General features: G+C 46.9%; 1 protein-coding gene and 1 long non-coding RNA gene across 2 annotated transcripts in view; both read left to right on the top strand.

Annotated features, from left to right (window-relative positions):
- The first annotated feature begins 230 nt into the window (after nt 1–230).
- Nucleotides 231–20,281, top strand: part of LOC149124782 (uncharacterized) — a 29,346-nt gene continuing 9,295 nt past the window's right edge. The window contains exon 1 of the long non-coding RNA XR_011379123.2: nt 231–1,139. This is a non-coding gene — a long non-coding RNA (uncharacterized LOC149124782). The remainder of the gene's footprint in view (nt 1,140–20,281) is intronic.
- H1-7 (H1.7 linker histone) lies at nt 8,351–13,285 on the top strand. The gene has a single exon (XM_089304096.1). The coding sequence runs from the start codon at nt 12,414–12,416 to the stop codon at nt 13,194–13,196; it is 783 nt and encodes a 260-aa protein (XP_089160222.1). The 5' UTR covers nt 8,351–12,413; the 3' UTR covers nt 13,197–13,285.

Below are 20,281 nucleotides of genomic sequence, written 5' to 3' on the forward strand. Positions count from 1 at the left end.
CAAAATAAATAAATTTATTTATTTATTTAAAAGAGGGAGCTACAAGGAGAGCTCTTTGGCACAGTGGATTAGGCTGTCAATTGGGGCACTTGTGTTCAGTATTGGAGTGCTGGTTACTCCCAATTCAGCTTCCTGCACGCAGGTGAAGGAGCACAGAGTAAGTGGGGAGCATGGCCGGGGGAGACTCGTGTTAAAATGGTGTTTGTTTTTTTTTTTTTTTTTTTGCACAGGCAGAGTTAGACAGTGAGAGAGAGAGAGACAGAGAGAAAGGTCTTCCTTTTTCTGTTGGTTCACCCCCCAAATGGCCACTACGGCCAGTGCTGCGCCTGATCCGAAGCCAGGTACTTCCTCCTGGTCTCCCATGGGGTGCAGGGCCCAAGCACTGGGCCATCCTCCACTGCCTTCCCGGGCCACAGCAGAGAGCTGGACTGGAAGAGGAGCAACCGGGACAGAATCCGGCGCCCCAACTGGGACTAGAACCCGGTGTGCCAGCGCCGCAGGCGGAGGATTAGCCTAGTGAGCCGCTTTATCATGACGGAGGAAGGAGGCCAGTGACAAGCCTGGACCCTGGGCAGCAACGCCTTAACTCCAAGAGTCGCCTCAGGTCACCACCCGGCGGGCATAGTCCAATCCACGACCTCAGAAAGAAGTTACTCCCTTCACTCCGCCCTTCCCTGACCTGCGTGGTTTGCCCTTTGACTACTCTTCTTTCGCTTTGCTTCTCTCTAGGGGAAGGCGCTCTTTTTGGGCAGGGATCCACGTGCTGTTTTAACCATCGCGTGGCTCTGAGGAAACCCCGCCCCCCGCCTCTGGAGGAAAACGGCGGGAACCGCTGGGGGCGGGGCCAGGAGAACAGCTGCTCTCATTGGCCCTACTGCGCAGAGGCTCCTGGGAGGAGAGATCGAGCCTTGAAGCAACGCCCTGGCTCCTGAGGCCCGAGGCCAGGGGTCAGCCGTCAGACCCTCCTGGGTGGGTGGCAGGGAGGAGTGAAAGGGCGCCTCTCAGAAGGGGGGGGTCCGAGGCCTGGACCATCCCCTGGCCCCTCAGAAGGCCGGTTGTTTTCCGGAGAGTCTTCCGGAATGGAGGAGGCGGGAGGAGAGCCGTCCGGCTCCCGCAAGCAGCAGGCGGAGGAGCGCAGAGTAAGTGGGAAGCGCGGTCGGCTCCGTGTTCTCGGGAGACTGCCCTCCCTGGAGGAACAGATCCTGCGGTCGGCTCCGTGTTCTCGGGAGACTGCCCTCCCTGGAGGAACAGATCCTGCGGTCGGCTCCGTGTTCTCGGGAGACTGCCCTCCCTGGAGGAACAGATCCTGCGGTCGGCTCCGTGTTCTCGGGAGACTGCCCTTCCTGGAGGAACAGATCCTGCGGTCGGCTCCGTGTTCTCGGGAGACTGGCCTCCCTGGAGGAACAGATCCTGCGGTCGGCTCCGTGTTCTCGGGAGACTGCCCTTCCTGGAGGAACAGATCCTGCGGTCGGCTCCGTGTTCCCGGGAGACTACCCTTCCTGGAGGAACAGATCCTGCGGTCGGCTCCGTGTTCTCGGGAGACTGCCCTTCCTGGAGGAACAGATCTCCTTGGCATCTTCCATTATTGGGAGAAGCAGTCTCGCCCTTCCCTCAATTTTTTCTTGATAAAAAATGCCTGCCGTATTTTCTTTAGATAGGTGCTTTCATTGTGAAGGCTTTCAGCTTTCTTAGGAATACTTAAATTTTTACCCTTTTTGTTTTTTCCTGTGGCATTATTGTCGTTTCCACATTTTATGCAGTGCACCTGTATTCGTGAGTCAGAAAAATAGGATATAAATGATATTTTAAAAGAGAAGTAATGGTTGAAGTTCAGGAACAGCTGACGGCAGTTAGTTTATTTGACATATTTCAATATTTTGGAGCTCAGTGTGCCTTCTTCAGCCTTATCCAGCCACTGACATGGCTGTTATTGGTGCATGACAAAGAGAATGGGAACAAAAAGGCAAATGAATCATGGAGAAAGGACCCATTTAGGTGTGAATCCTATGAAGAATGACTGCATATAGTCAGAGATTAGGACAAAGTATCAACTGTGTCTGAAAGTGTGTATTGCACCAAAATAACAGTTCTCAAAGAAATAGGCACTTTTAGAAATAGTGCCAGCCCCAGAATTTAACATATTGACTTCAGTACTAAAACTCAACCATGTAACCCTATGTGGGTACGCTAATAACATATCCATTAAGTTGGCCTTGCTGATTATATCAAAGGATGGTTCTGCTTGTAAAAGATGAGGGGTACCTATTTCTTCCATATTTCTGTTTTGTGATTTATTTTGTGCAAAATGAAATGCTTTCTTACAGTCATTGCATTCTATTTTGTATTCTCTTATATACAGTAAAGTACAGTGAAGGGTTTTCAATATTGGTTACAATGATGAGGTTTCTCTAGTATGAGTTTCTCTCAATATGAGCATATGTCAGATATAAGTGCTTCTTGAATATTTTCCCCAGTCATGATATTCATAGTGTTTCTCCCTCATGTGAATGCTTGTGAGTACAGTGAAAGTAGAGCTTATGCTAGAGATTCTCCCCAGTATGAATTCTGCCTGTCTTCTAAGTCTAATGCTGAAGACTTAAAAACGTTTCTGACCTTCCTACTGTTTTATTCTAGTGTGAATTCTTACACGTATTCAAAGTATGAGTGGAACTGAAGACTCATACAGTCCCTACATTCACATGGTTTCTCTCCATTATATATTCACATGTGCATAGGAAGTTAAGAGCTAATGCTAAGCACTTTTCACATTATTATATGCAGCGTGTTTCTCACCAATATGAATTTTCTTGTGTTTAATAAGATTATTTTTTTAAAAGAGTATTTAGGCCAGCGCCGCCGTGGCTCACTTGGCTAATCCTCTGCCTGTGGCACCAGCATCCTGGGTTCTAGTCCCGGTTGGGGTGCCGGGTACTAGTCCCAGTTGCTCCTCTTCCAGTCCAGCTCTCTGCTGTGGCCCAGGAGGGCAGTGGAGGTTCGCCCTAAGAGCTTGGGTCCCTGCACCCGCATGGGAGACAGGGAGGAAGTACCCAGCTCCTGGCTTCGGATCTGCGCAGCGCCGGCCGTAGCGGCCATTAGGGGAGTGAACCAATGGAAGGAACACCTTTCTCTGTCTCTCTCTCACTGTCTATAACTCTCTCTATCTCTCTCTCTCACTATCTAACTCTGCCTGGCAAAAAATAAAATTAAAGTATTTAAAGGCAGAGTTACAGAGAGAGAGAGAGAGGAGACAGAGATTTTCCGTCCACTTATTCACTCCCCACATGGCCACAATGGTTAAAGCTGGGCCAGTTCGAAGCCAGGATCCAAGAGCTTCTTCCAGGTTTCCCACATAGGTGCAGGGGGCCAAACATTTGGGCCATTTTTGGTTGCTTTCTCAGGTGCATTAGCAGGGAGCTGGATCAGAAGTGGAGTAGCCAGTACTTGAAATAGTGTCCATATGGGATGCTGGTGCCTCAGGCGGTGGCTTTACCCCCTATGCCACAGTGCCTGCCCCAAGTTGTATCTTTTATTTATTTATTTATTTGTATGTATCTCGTAAATACCTCATTAGGAACATAGTAATTCTTTTCATCACTCCTGTCCTCCCACCCACTCCTCTCTCTTACCTCCCCCCTCTGCTGTTTGGTTGAAGAAAGAAAAGGAGACACAAGAAGGAAGGAGAGGAGGAAGGGAAAGAAAAGAAAAAAGAATGGAGTAAAAAAACTAACAGAACTGTTCTTCAACAGTCTAAACAAGGGCTGTTCTTTGTTATTGCTTCTTTAAGGTGTTTTCACCCCCCCCTTCTTCTTTTCCCTTCCTCCCTCCCCCTCTCTCCTTTTTGAAACTTAATTGAAGAACCCAAGGATGATACATCTTTTGTGAGCTCTTAGACATGACTACAACTTCTTTAAAAAAAAGATTTATTTATTTATTTATTTATTTATTTGAAAGGCAGAGTTAACAGAGGGAGAGAGAGAGAGAGAGAGAGGTCTTCCATCTGCTGGTTCACTCCCCAGGTGGCCACAACAGCCAGAGCTATGCCCACCCAAAGCCAGGAGCTTCTTCCAGGTCTCCCGTGTGGGTGTGGGGGCCCAAAGACTTGGGCCATCTTCCACTTTTTTCCCAGGCCACAGCAGAGGGTTGGATCAGAAGTGAAGCAGCTTGGACTCAAACCGGTGTCCCATATGGGATGCCAGCACTGTAGGCGGCGGCTTCACCTGCTACGCCACAGTGCCGGCCCTATACCTATAACTTATGAGACATGATATCCTCCTTTTAATATACTAAATGGAAGTGATTTTTGAGAACAAGTTTTACTATGAAGTCTTACGATACAACTCTTTGTGGACAGAAGTTAGTGCACAGTGACTCTTGATGTTTATTTAACAGATAGTACTCTTTATATATGACATCAGTGATCACCCGAGGCTCTTGCCATGAGCTGCCTCGGCTATAGAAGCCTTTTGGATCCGGTAGCTCAACAAGGCCATAAATAACGTGGAAATTCTTTCCTCCCTTCAGAGAAAAGTACCTCCTTCTTTGGTGGCCACTTTCCACTGGAGTCTCACCCACAGGGGTCGTTTATGTAGGGCATTTTTTCCCAGGGTGTCTTGACTTTCCATGCCTGAAGTGCTCCCCCAGGGCTTTCCAGCCAGACTGGAATGCTGTAAGGGCTGATTCTGAGGTCGGAGTGCTATTTAAAGTGATTGTCATTCTATGAGTCTGCTTCTCAGATTATATCTTGAACTAATTATATTCATTGATTGGTCTCTGAGACGACTTTTCTCCATTTTGTGTTTTGTGTGAAAATATCTTGCATATTGCATACAGTTTCTCTGATTTGAAGTAAATTTGCAAATTTGTACAGGTACTTGAAGAATTTTTCCCTTCTCTGTTATTAATTCATCATTTCTCCAACCAGGAGATCAAACTGGGTTTGCTGATATACCCAAGTGATGTGTTTTTAAGAGCTTTCCTACAACTTAATTCCGTAGCAATTTTACTGAGAAGAGTCCAGCAAAGCCAGTTTCTTTTGGCTGAACTCCATAGCCATATTTTTGAAGGTCACTGAGTCCTGTGATTGTTAGCAACCCAGCAGCCAATTGTTCTTCCCTTGACTTACTCCTCTGATGTGACGTGTCTGTAGCAAATCAAAGTGAGTTGACACTGGAAAAACAGCTGCCATCCTTTCACTGTAAATTGTCTTCAGTTATACAGCATACGTTTTGCATCTTGATTATAACTGAGAGTAGAGCTTGTTTTTCATATATGAACCATGGTTTATTCATTTATACACTGCTTAATTTGGATATGTACTCTTAATTTATTCTTCATTACTGCTTGGACTTTTTGAGGGCAGAGTTTTCTCTAGTTAGCTGTTTTACAATTTTTTTTTTTTTTTTTGGTGCACAAGAGTTTAGGATTTTATATAATTACCAGCAATTTCTTCTGTTATTTTATTTTTCCATTACTTTTATGCTTAGAAAATTCTTCTTGAATCAGATAGTCACATGAAATTTTTTTTTTTTTTTTTTTTTTTTACAGGCAGAGTGGACAGTGAGAGAGAGAGAGAGAGAGGTCTTCCTTTTGCCGTTGGTTCACCCTCCAATGGCCGCTGTGGCTGGCGCACCACGCTGATCCGATGGCAGGAGCCAGATGCTTCTCTTGGTCTCCCATGGGGTGCAGAGCCCAAGCACTTGGGCCATCCTCCACTGCACTCCCTGGCCACAGCAGAGAGCTGGCCTGGAAGAGGGGCAACCAGGACAGAATCCGGTGCCCCGACCGGGACTAGAACCCGGTGTGCCAGTGCCGCAAGGTGGAGGATTAGCCTATTGAGCCGCGGCGCCGGCCAGTCACATGAATTTTTAATCTATTTAAAATTTTTTTTTGACAGGCAGAGTTGGGGGGCCAACACTGTGGCTCACTTGGTTAATCCTCCGCCTTGCGGCGCCGGCGTCCCATGTGGGCACCAAATTCTGTCCTGGTTGCTCCTCTCCCAGTCCAGCTCTCTGCTGTGGCCCGGGAGTGCAGCGGAGGATGGCCCAAGTGCTTGGGCCCTGCACCCGCATGGGAGACCAGGAGGAAGCACCTGGCTCCTGGCTTCAGATTGGTGCAGCACCGGCCGTGGCGGCCATTTGGGGGGTGAACCAATGGAAGAAAGACCTTTCTCTCTCTGTCTTTCTCTCTCACTGTCTATAACTCTACCTGTCAAAAAAAAAAAAATAAATAAATAAACAGGCAAAGTTAATATAAAGAATTTTAAAGAGAGTAACAAGGAATGACAGAGTTGGAATGAGTTTTCAGATCTTGTTACAGAATTTTAGGTTTCAGAGATTGGATAAACATGTTTCTGAAATGGGAGTGAAGTATTATGTACTATAAAATTGAGCATATAGGTCTGGATGTTTTACTTCTCAGACTATAACTAGTTTTATATGTGGTGATGATTGCTACTTTGTAATTTTCTGTTTTGGCTTCATCTATACAATATTCCGTAAATTTGACAGAGGTGAATGTCTGTGAATTACTATAACTGAATTTAGTAATGTAGGGTAATTGTGGGATGGCCAAAATATCATATTAAAAGTCTGACTTGGGGCCGGCACTGTGGCACAGTGGGTTAACACCCTGGCCTGAAGTGCCGGCATCCCATATGGGTGCCGGTTCGAGACCCGGCTGCTCCACTTCCTGTCCAGCTCTCTGCTATGGCCCGGGAAAGCAGTATAAGATGGCCCAAATCCTTGGACCCCTGCACCCACATGGGAGACCCGGAAGAAGCTCCTGGCTCCTGGCACAGGTCCGGCCATTGTGGCCATTTGGGGAGTGAACCATCGGGTGGAAGATCTCTCTCTCTCTGTCTCTCTGCCTCTCCTCTCTCTGTGTAACTCTGACTTTCAAATAAAAAAAAAAAAGTCTGACTCCTCTGGTATTCGTGGGGGCCATGCTCTTGGCAGGGAGCTCTCAGGAGAAGGTCGTTTATAAAAGTGAGGTGGTTCCAGCTGCTCTCCGCTCCCTGGCTTGCTGTGTGAAGCTCTTCCTGCATGTGCTCTATCAGTGCCATCCTGCAGCCTCACTGTACAGCTAAGCAGATAGGATCCACCCAATCTTGGACCTCCAAAGTAAGGAAGAGCCAAAGTAAATCTCCTTTCTCCTGGGTCAGGCTTCTAGTTGTAGTGATGAAGCACTGATCCTGCCCCCTTCCCTGGAGCTGGGTGTTGGGTGGGGGGCTTCCCAGTGGATGACAGGTGAGTTAAAGTATTGGGAAACCCATTTAAGCATCTCTGGCCAAACTGAACAAAGCCCAGTCCCTGAAGTGAGGGTGAAAATTATTAAGTTTATTGAAAGACTAAAATTAAAAAAGAAAAAGAAGTATGACTCCTCAGAGAAATGAGTTTTAGCTGAGAATTTTTTCTAAGAATTTATGTATTTGAAAGGCAGAGTTACAGAGAGGCAGAAGGAGAGGGAGAGAGGGAGAGAGAGAGAGAGAGAGAGATGTCTTCCATCCTGGTTAACTCCCCAAATGGCTGCAGTGGCTGGAGATGGGCCATCTCCCATGCAGGTGGCCAAGGACTTGGGCCATCTTCTGCTTTCCCAGGCCGTAGCAGAGAGCTGGGTGGGAAGTGGAGTGGCTGGGACTTGAACCAGCATGCATGTGGGATGCCGGCCCTGCATGTGGTGGCTTTACTAGCTATACCACAGCGTCGGCCCCTCAGTTGAGATTTAATGTGTGCTAAAGGTCCTGTACTGTGGGATTGTGGAAGGACTTAACTGAAAAGTGCTTAGATGAAAGGTTTAGTTGATACAGCACAGTTGTGTTTAAGTAAGACAAATAACTTGAGTAGAATTTTGGTAATACTAAAACCTATATTTCTCCCTACTGTCGTTTCTTTTGTGGGTGATATAGTATAGATTTTATATATATGATGCAGAGGTGTATTATATGGCATTTAGAACTTCTTAGTATTCTCCAATGATATGGACTGGGGAAACTGGATCTTCATATTTTCAGAGTAATTGCTGATTTGCCAGGTCTTCCACTGAGAGTACCTTGGCTCTCGACTCTGGACTCACTCCAGACAATGACACTAAGGATTAAAAGGATGAGTGCACAATTGCCAGACTGTCTCTATGCTTTTAAAGGAACTTTGTTATTTTATTTTTGTATTTGTTTTTGTGAAGCAATATTGTCCTCCCCAAAGCCATGGTTTGGACGGCTTAAATGACTTGTGGATGATTTGTATGAGAGCAGAAAGCACATGAAAATAATAGGAAAGTTTCTTTTGAGAAAAAATGGAACTAGCAGTTTAAGTTCAGTGGGGAAATTTTTTTTTTTTTTTTGGACAGGCAGAGTGGACAGTGAGAGAGAGAGACAGAAAGGTCTTCCTTTGTCTGTTGGTTCACTCCCCAATGGCCGCCGCGGCCGGTGCACTGCGCTGATCCGAAGCCAGGAGCCAGGTGCTTCTCCTGGTCTCCCATGCGGGTGCAGGGCCCAAGGACCTGGGCCATCCTCCACTGCACTCCCGGGCCACAGCAGAGAGCTGGACAGGAAGAGGGGCAACCGGGACAGAATCCGGCGCCCTGACTGGGACTAGAACCCGGTGTGCCGTCATCGCAGGCGGAGGATTAGCCTATTGAGCCGCAGCGCCGGCTCAGTGGGGAAATTTTAATAGGTGGCAAACAGGCTTAATTCTTAGTTTTGAGAGAAGTAAACAAATAAATTGCATCAGTATAATAAGATAATCCAAATCAGAAAGAACTGGATCTTGAAACCCCAGGCTTATGGATTCAGGGGGATAGGGAATGAGATTGATTCAAGATAGATCAGGGTATACTACTGCAATTTGCTGTTCTCCGCCATGGGGTTATCCTTGGTGAAGTTAAATCAGTGTAACTCTGTATGACAGACTGAAATTAATGAAACTTCAGAAGTTCTTGGAATTTAGTGAAGTGATGAAAGGTTGCTTATTCTTCAAATCAACCACACTCCTCCAGAGGCCTATTGGAGGCATGACTACCCTGGAAGGAGGAGCCTTGTTAGAAAAAAATGGAACAGCCTTATTCTGGAATTTAGAGCAGGTGGATTTAGGTTAGACATCATTCCCAAGTACTCTTCTTTCCCTAGTCCTTCCTCTCATGACCCCCGGAATCAGGAATTGAAGAGCTCTTTCTCACAGCAGGGTGGTGCGGTCTTGTTCAGGGGATAACTTGTGGTCTATAATCATGAACCATGAAAATTGAGATAGTTTAGGCTTGTCTTTCTAGAGCAGGATGTCACTTGGTTAGGGATATGGTGCTGGTTTGTACTGAGCCTGCTACAGAAATTGCTTTTGTGAAGTATGTTTTCCTTCTGGGGTGTGAGATGAAGAGAGTTGGTGAGTAGATTCTTTCAACAAGGAAGAAAAGCACTCTGAGATACTGGTATATGGAAAATAGTTGTCAGCTGCTTTTCTTGCCCTCTAAGCCACCTGAGTGGCAGTGGGACCTTTGTTTCCTGCATCTCATTTTCTGTTTTTTTCTCTGTTACTTGTAGCATATTTACACAGAAATGCATCTAGGTGTGAGTAATTTTGTATAAATGAAAATACTTGCCTTTCTTTTTTGCTGTAGATCTACACTTTTGATTTTTTCAAGTGTTTATTTTCTTTTGATTTCAGCCTCTTCCAAATGTTTCTTTCTGATTGGCCTTACTTCAATTTGATCCTTATCATCCTTTCATGATTGTATCATTTTTTATAGCTAGCTGATTTTTACCTGGAATCAGCTGAGTTCAGAAGTCTGCTTTCACTTATTTTCCTCCTGTTCTAAAAAAAATCCAGGTATGTCTTTTTTCCCTGTTATTTTCTCTATTCTGTGGCTACTGGCAACAGAAAATGTAGCTGTATAGAAACACTGTACAGATAGGAGAAATCCTGCTCTTTGTGGTTCTGCCTCTCTATCTGGCAGTCCCTTCCCTGGTGCGTTGTCCCTGAGCTGATTTATTAGTAGCCCTGCCCATGGAGAGCCTTAGGGTCAAAGACTGGGGAAAGGTACAGTGGGTGAATTTGAACTGTGCTTATGGAGATAAACTGTCCCATCTCCAAAAATAGAGATATATAAGGGGGAGAGAGGAAAAGGAAAACTAGTTCAGTAGTTAGTAACTCAGACCTTATGATTAGTAGCTTTAGGTTTCATTCTAAACTCTATCACTTAACAGCTGTATCATTACCTTCATATTTGTTCCTCACAAATTGGCCTTAACACACCTTTGTAAGTTTCATCTCCTGCTACTGCCCTTCTCATTGTCTCCCCCTACTGCCTGACACCTGTGTTTTAATCAAATGGAACTACTGGAAACTTGCTAGAAGCTTCCTGTTCCAGACCCAATGAATTGGAATGCACCTGATTAGTATAGCAGGGTACTTTATATTTACATTAAAGAAGCACTGCTCTAAACCATATCATGTGGTTTTGATTCTTGGAAGAAACTGTTACAGTATAGCCTGTGACCACCAAGTATATGGGATTGTCCTCTGGGAAAATATGTTTGTGCTTTGCAGTTTGAAATATCCTTTGAATAATTCTTTGAGTTATTCCAAACTAAACTGTGTTCAAAATGAGAGGTCCATGAAAAGCCTACTTGGTTCTTCCTTGGTCCCCTTCATTTTCAGGCCTTTGAAATGCACCCTGCTGGTCGTTCCTCTTGGTATTTTGTAGGTTCTTCTCTGAATCTAGACAAAGTCTCCTTACCAGAGAGGAGCCTGAGCATACTCAGCCAAATGCCTACTGTGTATAGTGAGATGGAGTGTTAGGGACAGTGTGGAACAGAAGCTTAAAGACTAGTGTCCAAGGAACACTTTATTTAGTTGGAAAGACAGTGTTCAAAATAAAATATTTTTTAACCCTTATACTTGCTCATGTACCATCACCTCTTCTGAAGCGTTGTGGGGAGCAACTGGGAGCAACTCGGACTAGACTAAGTTACTGGAATTAAGACTTATTCTATGCATCTGCTCTCCCACAATATGGCGCTGAGAAGGGAGGAAACAGCTTCTACACAGCTGCCTCCAGTTCAACCAATAAACAGCAGGACCTGCTCCTGATTGGAGGAGAGCAGCGTACTCGGCGTGTGGGCAGCCGAGTTAGGATTGGTGGAAGAGGACTATAAAGGAGGAGAGAGACAATATGCACCGAGGAACATCTAAGGGGAACATCTATCTGAAGGAACACCTGTGCAGCCCCCGAGAGAGCCGGCCGGCGGTGTGCCGCTCCCCTGCGGAAGTGGGGAAAGTGGCAGGGGGAACCGCCCTTCCACGGAGGTGGAGGGACGGTAGCCAACCCGGGAAGAACCAGCAGCAAACCTGGGGAGGGCCGAGCAGAAGAAAGAACAGCGCAGGGTCCTGTGTCATTCCTCCACGAAGACGGGGAACAACAAAGCGTTACAACTTAATTTTGTTAGTTGGTAGGAAGGAATTATTAGCCTAAAAAAAAAAAAAAGTCAAATGCAAAGATAGTAAGGGATGTGCCAGTGTCATATGGCTGTTAAAGAGCTAGGATGTGTATCCATGTCTTCCAGCTCCAAGTTTTTTTTTCTTTTTAAAACATGTTGTGCCACATTTTACCCACTAGTAAATTAAAGACAAAGCTAAGACTGCAAAAGTAATGGTGGTAGTTGAGAGGTGGGAGATCATTTAACTGAGTTGGGGGAGGCCTCAGTGAAGAAAAAGAATTGAGGAGGACTTTCAGAGATAAACACGAGGTAACTTGGCAGAGAAGAGGGCTGGGCAATCCAAGAAGAAGGACGCAGCAGAAAAGCGCAGAGTACATTCAAGGAGTAGTGACTGGATCAGTGTACCAAGTGAGTTGGAATCTGGTCTGTTCCAATTCAATTGAGTGAGGTGGCATCTAAACCTACCAGGTGTGAGAATCTGTGTTGAGGGTGGAGGGACCACAGTGGTTCCTTTATTTGCTTCCTGATCTTGCACGAAATCCTCGGCCCGGAGAGTCCTCAGATACGTAACTGGTGGGACCAAACTCCTGAGGTTAGAGTTTGTAGGGCTACCAAATTTACCTTTTCCGGGCATTGTATTGCTTGTTTTGGGCGGTTGGGAGCAGTTTCTCTCATCTTTGGGAAATGTGGGTAGATGGTGATCAGGACCACGGGAAAACAGTGGGCTTTAGAAAGCTGTGGAGATCAATGAGTGGTAGCAGAACCCTGGGCATAAGATTCTTCGGCCTGTGCAGGCGTTGAAGATTTGGATTGGCTCTGACCTAGAAAGAAGTGGCGTCTGATTGGTTATTAAAGGCAAAGGCCCAATTGCGTGGGTCAGCCGGGCCTCTGTGCACTACCTTTGTGACGTGGCCCCTTTGGCCCAGCCTAGGCCCTGCCTGACTGGAGAGGCTCAAAGCCAGTGGCCCCGCGGAGGCGGAGCGGGGCCATGGCCGAGGTGGCTGAGCCCAGTGGCGAAGGCCAAGGCGCTGAAGTTAAAACCCAGCAGCCGGCAGAGAGAGCGCTCGCGGGCTCTTCCAGGAGCGGTCCGCTCTCCGTGCTTAAAGTGTCCCAGCTGCTGCTCCGAGCCATTGCCGCACACAAAGGGCTGACCCTGGCTGCGCTCAAGAAGGAGCTGGGGAACGCTGGCTACGAGGTGCGCAGGAAGAGCGCCCGCCGGTCTGGCGAAACGTCCCGGCCCGAGGTGAAGGGCACGCTCCTTCGGGTCAGCGGCAGCGAGGCCGCCGGCTACTTCAGGGTCTGGAAGATCCCGAAGCCGAAGAGAAAGCCAGGACGCCCGAAACTGGAGGAGGCTGGCCGCTCTCCGAGGAGGGCCCCCGCGGGGTCCCGGAGCACGCGGAAGCGCCGCACGCAGCGCAAGGCTTCCAGGAAGGCCAGGGCGGGATGGAGACGGAGCACGAAGGTGAACTCAAAGGCCAGGAGGACGAGGGCAAGAGCCGAGGAGAGTGTGAGAGCCAGGATGACGGTGGACGAGGGCAGAGGCCGGACATCGAAGGAGGACGCTAGGGCTGGGTCGCAAGAGGAGAAAAGGTCAAGCGTGAAGCAGAAAAGGTCAAGCGTGAAGCTGAAGGAAGAGAAGAAGCCGGTGAAGCGCAGCATTCAAAAGCCAACCCCGGTGAAAACCGACCGTGCGGCTGTGGGGCAGGGGAAGGCTGGCACGAGGGCTTCCACGAAATGTGAAGGGCCTCGGAGTGCCACCGGGAATCCGTAGTGTGGGAGCACCTGCCCTTCCTCCGGGCCCAGGGGCCTTTCCCCGTGGGCTCAACGAGCACAGCTCTCACACTGTGAAATGGAAAAGTATTTAAAAGACCTTTCCACCACGTTGTGTCTGCTTGCTCTTTGCTGCACTTGGAAGGGGAGTGAGTGTGGGTGCTGCACTTGGAAGGGGAGTGAGTGTGGGTGCTGCACTTGCAAGGGGAGTGAGTGGGGGTGCTGCACTTGCAAGGGGAGTGAGTGTGGGTGCTGCACTTGCAAGAGGAGTGAGTGGGGGTGCTGCACTTGCAAGGGGAGTGAGTGTGGGTGTTCCGTGAGACCTGTAGCCGGCTGCTGGGGTGAGGGGAGATTCTTTTCCTGCTGCAGTACCCGGAGAAGTGCCTTTCAGAGGCAAGAAAATCTCCAACCTAACAGGGTTAGACATCAGTGTGGAATTAATGTTACACACTCTGGCAAATACAAATTGAGTTCTAAGAAGGAGGGTATGTTGGGAGAAGAGTAGATTCTCTTTAAGTAGAGACATCCCACTTATCTAAAGGATTCTTACCTGAAATGCCTTTCAGGATAGAATCACTTCTCAAAATTGATTGTAATGAGTTTGTAGATTGTACCCCGGATTGTTAGGCTATTTGATTTTTAAAATGTACCTTTTATATTAATCTTCAGTTAAATGAGAGTGTGTGAAAACATCTAGCACAGGGAATTAAGTAGTTATATGAGTATTCATACTGGGGTGATGATGTGCTATACCGTGTCAGTACCTGGTGGGACCACACTATGAGTTAAAGTTCTACTCTGACCTAAAGCCAAATTACTACTTAATCACTTACAATCTTGATTTCCTTCTCTGTAAAATGTTGGAGTTGGGCTTAGATGACATTAGGCAACTTTATGTGTTGGTAAAATGATGAGGGGGCCTTAAACATGGCATCTACTTTGCTTGACAAAATTCAACAAAAAGGGCATTATCAACTGGAGAGAGGAAACTATAATTAGGTCTTTGCTTTTCTTAACAACAACAGATATTGAGTATGGTGTGTTGAGCCAATGTATAGTTGAGTTCAGAATGCAGAGGTTAGGAGCAGTGTGAGTAGTAATCATGTCATAGGACACAGTAGTGGTTATGAGGGAAGTAAACATCTGAGTAGCTGATTTAGGGAAAGGATCAGATATTTCTAGGTCAAAGTCACAGGAGTGGGGGAGAAGACACACACTCAGGAAGTACTTTTGGTTCTTGAAAAGGGGCGAAGATGGTGATGAGCAGGTATTAGATCCTCCTGAAAGCTCTTTACAGCTCTGTACCTGACCAAGCTTTTCCCCAGGACAGTTTACTGTCTTCTACAGTGGGGAAGAAGGTATGTGTGTTTACAACAAACAAGTGATGTGAATATCTGTCCTCTTACACCCTTAATTGAGAATCACTGCTTTAATTTTATGCAAAGCCAACTAACAGCAAGATGCTTGCAACAAATCTCATCTCTGGGTGACCCAAACTTTGAAATTTCATTTTGCTGTAATAAAGTGTGTTTTTTTTTTTTTTTTTTTTTTTTTTTTTTTTTTTTTGACAGGCAGAGTGGACAGTGAGAGAGACAGAGAGAGAGGTCTTCCTTTGCCGTTGGTTCACCCTCCAATGGCCGCCGTGGCCAGCGGCACTGCTGCCGGCGCACCGCGCTGATCCGATGGCAGGAGCCAGGTGCTTCTCCTGGTCTCCCATGGGGTGCAGGGCCCAAGGACTTGGGCCATCCTCCACTGCACTCCCTGGCCACAGCAGAGAGCTGGCCTGGAAGAGGGGCAACCGGGAAAGAATCCGGCACCCCGACCGAGACTAGAACCTGGGGTGCCGGCACGGCGCCGGCCTGTAATAAAGTTTTTATGCACTTGAATATCTGAGTGGCACAGTGAAGTGAACCATCAGTATAGGGAGCCACCTGAAAAGAATCAGTGAGAAAATCAAACACTGAACACAGAACAGAGCTAATCAGATGCCCACATTATGGCTGAGTTTAATTCCCCTTTTTTGTTCTGGGGTGTTTTTATGGAAAGAATAAAATGGTTTAGAATTAGAACGGTTTATGGAAAGTCAAGATACTATGGCAAAAAATGACCAACATGAAAGATCTCTGTGAGATCCCAGTGGAAAGAAGGGCCATCAAAGAAGAAGGTACCTTTCTCTGAGGGGAGGAGAGAGCTTCCACTTTGCTTTTAACCCTGTCTAAATAGTGATGGAGTGTGTGGACTCAAAAGGCTCCCATAGCCTTGGCAACTCCTGACAAGAGCCTTGGGTGATCACTGATGTCATAAATAAGAGTGTCAATGGTTAAATCAGCAATAGGGGTCACTGTGTACTTCCTCTCCATGTAGGACCTCTGTCCTTATTGAGTTGTACTATGAGGATTAACGATAAAAGTAATCTTCAAACAATGCTTTATACTTTGTGTGTCTGCATGAGTGCAAACTGTTGAAATCTTTACTTAGTATATGGTTGGTCTTCTATATATAAAGACAATTAAAAATGAATCTTGAAGAATGGGGTGAGAGAGGGAGTAGGAGGTGGGATGGGAGTGGGAGAGTGGGCATGGGGGGGAGAACCACTATATTCTAAAATCCATACATATGAAATTTATATTAATTAAAAGTGTTCTAAAAAAAGAATTAGAAAGCATTTTCCTCCCAAGCTAAGATAGGAATGATATTGGCAACAATTGGTTGTCTGAATTTTTTAGGAATCATTACACTTCTATTTGCATTATGGTTTCATAAGTTATGCAAAATTCCATTAATTCAGCAAGATTTATCAAATTTATCATTACATTATTAAATATCTACCATCTTCCAGACCAGTGACAAAACAACAGAGTGTCAAACCCTGATCACATATAAGTAACAGTTGTCATTTCAGGTTTTTTTCATCAATAAACTTTGGGAATAGCTATACTCCTGTGACATATAACCCACTGGTAACCTATCCTAATGATCTGGATCATAATGCTGGTTGAATACTCTGTCAAAGGAATTCCCAAGAATAGCTAATAAGTGCCTGAAATAGTCTGAGCTCTGTGCTTGGAATACTAAAGTGGGTAAAGCATAATTATCACTTTTCTGTGCCCAGTTTCGAGTGGCATAGTTGGGTGTTTTAGTCAGTGCAAATGGAATGTCTCTGACTTCTTTTGCTTCTTTTTACTTCTTCTGCTTCATGTAATGCTAATTGGGTAGTTGTTGGATTTTAGAGTTGTAGTGACTCTTAGAAAACAGCTAGCGGCCGGCGCCGTGGCTCAATAGGCTAATCCTCCGCCTTGCGGCGCCGGCACACCCGACTCTAGTCTCAGTCGGGGCACCGAATTCTGTCCCAGTTGCCCCTCTTCCAGGCCAGCTCTCTGCTATGGCCCAGGAGTACAGTGGAGGATGGCCCAAGTCCTTGGGCCCTGCACCTGCATGGGAGACCAGGAGAAGCACCTGGCTCCTGGCTTCGGATCAGCGCGATGTGCTGGCCGCAGCGCCGCCGGCCACGGCGGCCATTGGAGGGTGAACCAATGGCAAAAAGGAAGACCTTTCTCTCTGTCTCGCTCTCTCTCACTATCTACTCTGCCTGTAAAAACAAACAAACAAACAAAAAAACAGCTACCATAAATTAATGTTTAAAAAGCAGTAACAGAAATACAAGTAGCCATTTAAAATAAGAGGGTACAATTTTAATCATGAGAGAAATGTACATTAAAAATAGTATTGTTTATCAGATGGTCAAAAATCCAGATGTTTGAGAATCTTTCATTGGTGAGGCTGTGAGGAAACAAGCACAGTGTTGGTGGAAATATAAAACATTGTAACTTCTAATGGAGAAAAACGGCCATCCAAACTATAAGGGGCAGGCTTTGTGCACAGAAGGGTAAGGTGCCATTTAGGAGGCTCATGCCCTGTAGAGGAGAGCTTGGAATTGAGTCCTGCCTCTGCCTATGCCTCTGATCCAGCTCCCTGCTAACCAGCCTTGGAGACAGCAGATCATTACTCAAGTACTGAGCCCAGGTGGGACACCTGGATTGAGTGCCTGGCTCCTGGCAGCACTACCCCTTGTTTTCTCACTCAACAATTCCCTACTCTGTCTTCTATGGTGAATGTGTCCTTGGGACCCTGTTCCTGCTCCAGCCTCCCCTGTGCCCATCCTCTGGTGCAGGGCAGTATCCTGTCTCTGTGAACTTGCTAGGGAGAGGGTGGGGGGTCCTTTTGTAGTCACCACCACCACTTTGGGCTCTAGACTCCAATGCAGCACTTCAGATCTTTCAAGAGCAGAGTTGGCACTGTACAACTTGAGACCAGTGGCCCTCTCAGACTGGACGTCTGCCTTGTGTGCTGCAGCACCCAGTCTGGTGTCCCTAGGTTGCCAGTCCCTGGCTGGTTGTGGAGTGAAGTTTCGGTGCCAAGCAAGGGAGCTAGGCCCCGTGACACAACCTGCTGCATCTCAAGGCTTGTATTTCAGCACTGGTGATGAGGAGGCTTTGGCAATGTGGAGGCAGGTGACTCAACAACCCCCACCCCTCCATTTTTGCAAACTTTTCATCTGGAGAAAATCATGAGAATGCAGGGGAAGGTGGAGGACAGGTCCCAAAGAGGAAATCAGTGACTATTTCAGCCCAACCTTCAATTCCCCACTGGTTAGTCAATGGAAAATCAGGTTCCAAATCAGAAACACTAGAAATCTGCAGGCATGGGGCAGCTGGGCCTCCACCCTCAGCTTCCTGGAAGAGGCACCTGGAGACTAAGGATGGCGGCAAGGGTCGCACGCCATCTTGTAGCCTGGAACCACAGTGCCCAGCACATGGTGAGGATATAAAACTTCACTCTTAGGATTGAGACTTGATTCTCAGGAGCCACAGGAGAAAGGAAGGGAGTAAATGACAATGGTGACATGTGGAAGGCTGTGAGGAAAGCTCTAGGGCAGGGGTGGGGAGAGGGCATTTGGATATTTATAACATCAGTCATGAGTCACACAGAATTCTCAACTTAAAAAGTACTCTGCTTACAGAATTACTTACTTTTGAATCCTGCCTATGGTTGTCCTGACAGGGCCAGATGTTTCTGTCTCTGTTCTAGGTAATGGCAAAGATTGACCAGTAATAGGCACTCGGTGTTGAGGGGGTAGGTGATGTTTGACAGAAAAGAGGCAGAGTGGTAGGGCCACAGCTGAATTGTTACAGACAATCCAAGAATTTGGGGGAAGGAGGTGAGAAGTATGTGGACTTGGTCCCTGCTTGGTAGGCTGTTACAGAAGAAGTTGGACAGTAGACAGAGGGATAGGTAACAATTGGGCTCATGATGAAATGGAACTGGGCAGAAACTTGGAGAAACTATGATGGAGGAGAGGGATGTGGGCTGGGGAGAACACGTACCTTTAGGAAGGTATAGCATTGCTCAGAGAAAACGAAAACTAAGCCAAGAAAACTGAAGTGAGAGAAGTGGAGGAAGAGTGCTGCCTATTGAGAAGACGGAGGCAGTAACAGGAAAGAGGAGAGCCTGAGGCTGGAACTGAGCAATAGCATTCACTGTAACCTTTGACCTTAGAGAGCCCATGAACAGCTTTCTAACCATCAGCTTAGTGTGTCCTCTTGGGTTTGACTGGGGGAGGAACTGGGGCCTTCAAGGCACATCTTTCCCACAGCCTGAACTGGACAGAATCTTTAAAGCAGGAGAATGCATTTTTGGAACCATGGCTTAACTGTTTAGTGTCGCTCCCCCTCTTCACGGAGGAACGACACTAGACCCTGCGCTGTTCTTTTGTCTGCTCGGCCCTTCCTGGGTTTGCTGCTGGTCCTTCCCGGGTTGGCTGCCGTCCTTCCACCTCCGTGGAAGGGTGGCTCCCCCTGCCACTTTCCCCACTTCCGCGGGGGAGCAGCACACCGCCGGCCGGCTCTCTCGGGGGCTGCTCAGATGTTATCCGGATGTTCCCTTTAGATGTTCCTGGTGCATGTTGTCTCTCTCCTCCTTTATAGTCCTCTTCCACCAATCCCAACTCTGCTACCCACACGCCGAGTACGCTGCTCTCCTGCAATCAGGAGCAGCTCCTGCAGGCTATTGGTCAAACTGGAGGCAGCTGTGTAGAAGCTGTTTCCTCCTCTCCCAGCACCATATTGTGGGAGAGCAGATGCATAGAATAAGTCTTAATTCCAGTAACTTAGTCTAGTCCGAGTTGCTCCCCACAGTTTAGCACTTCTATTTTGTAAGCAATTTTGAGTCAAATCTGATTTGTGTCACATCTCACTACGTTATTGTAGTTCCCTTCTGTACCTCTGAGTTCTCTGATGTTCATGTGTCCCTTGCCTGTAAGGCATGCCAAATCATGGCTAGAAGTCCCTAGCATGGCCCTTTATTTGTCTCTAATCCCATTGTAGGTTGTAAAACCGGGACCCTTACGCACTTGGCACAACAGGTCTCTGCAGTTGTGCTGAATGGCAGCTCCTTCAGGGCACCTCATTAGAAGTCCTGGAGAAAGGACCAGGTACTTATCAAAGGAAGAGGTCTCCTTCATTTTCTTTGCAGTATCTGTTCCCTTCTGTCTATTCAGATTCTTTTTTTTAAAAAAAAGATTTATTTATTTATTTGAAAGTTGGAGTTGCACACACACACACACACACACAGAGAGAGAGAGAGAGAGAGAGAGAGAGAGAGAGAGAGAGAGAGAAGTCTTCATCCAATGGTTCACTCCCCAATTGGCTGCAACAGCTGGAGCTGTGCCGATCTGAAGCCAGGAACCAGGAGCTTCTTCCGGGTCTCTGATGCAGATGCAGGGGCCCAAGGACTTGGGCCATCTTCCACTACTTTCCCAGGACATAGCAGAGAGCTAGATCAGAAGTGGAGTAGCCGGGTCTTGAACCCTGCTTCCATATGGGATGCTGACGCTACAGGTCAGGGTGTTAACCTGCTGCGCCACAGCGCTGGCCCCTCAGATTCTTAAATGACTATATTTGAAGCTCCAGCCCATTCACAGGAGTGTAGTAGTTGCCCCATCAAAGTTTCTGCAATTTGTGACTAACCCAGGTCTTTCACTGAGTTAAGGACGAGGGAAGACCTATGAACTAAGGAGCAGATCCCCTG

The sequence above is a fragment of the Oryctolagus cuniculus genome, chromosome 9, assembly GCF_051225735.1.
Source record: "Oryctolagus cuniculus isolate XC-2025 breed Fujian yellow rabbit chromosome 9, ASM5122573v1, whole genome shotgun sequence".
Taxonomy (NCBI): Eukaryota; Metazoa; Chordata; class Mammalia; order Lagomorpha; family Leporidae; genus Oryctolagus; species Oryctolagus cuniculus.

What these genes read in the sequence shown, in the direction of transcription:
- H1-7 (XM_089304096.1), top strand. Translation starts at nt 12,414, where the DNA reads ATGGCCGAGGTGGCTGAGCCCAGTGGCGAAGGCCAAGGCGCTGAAGTT.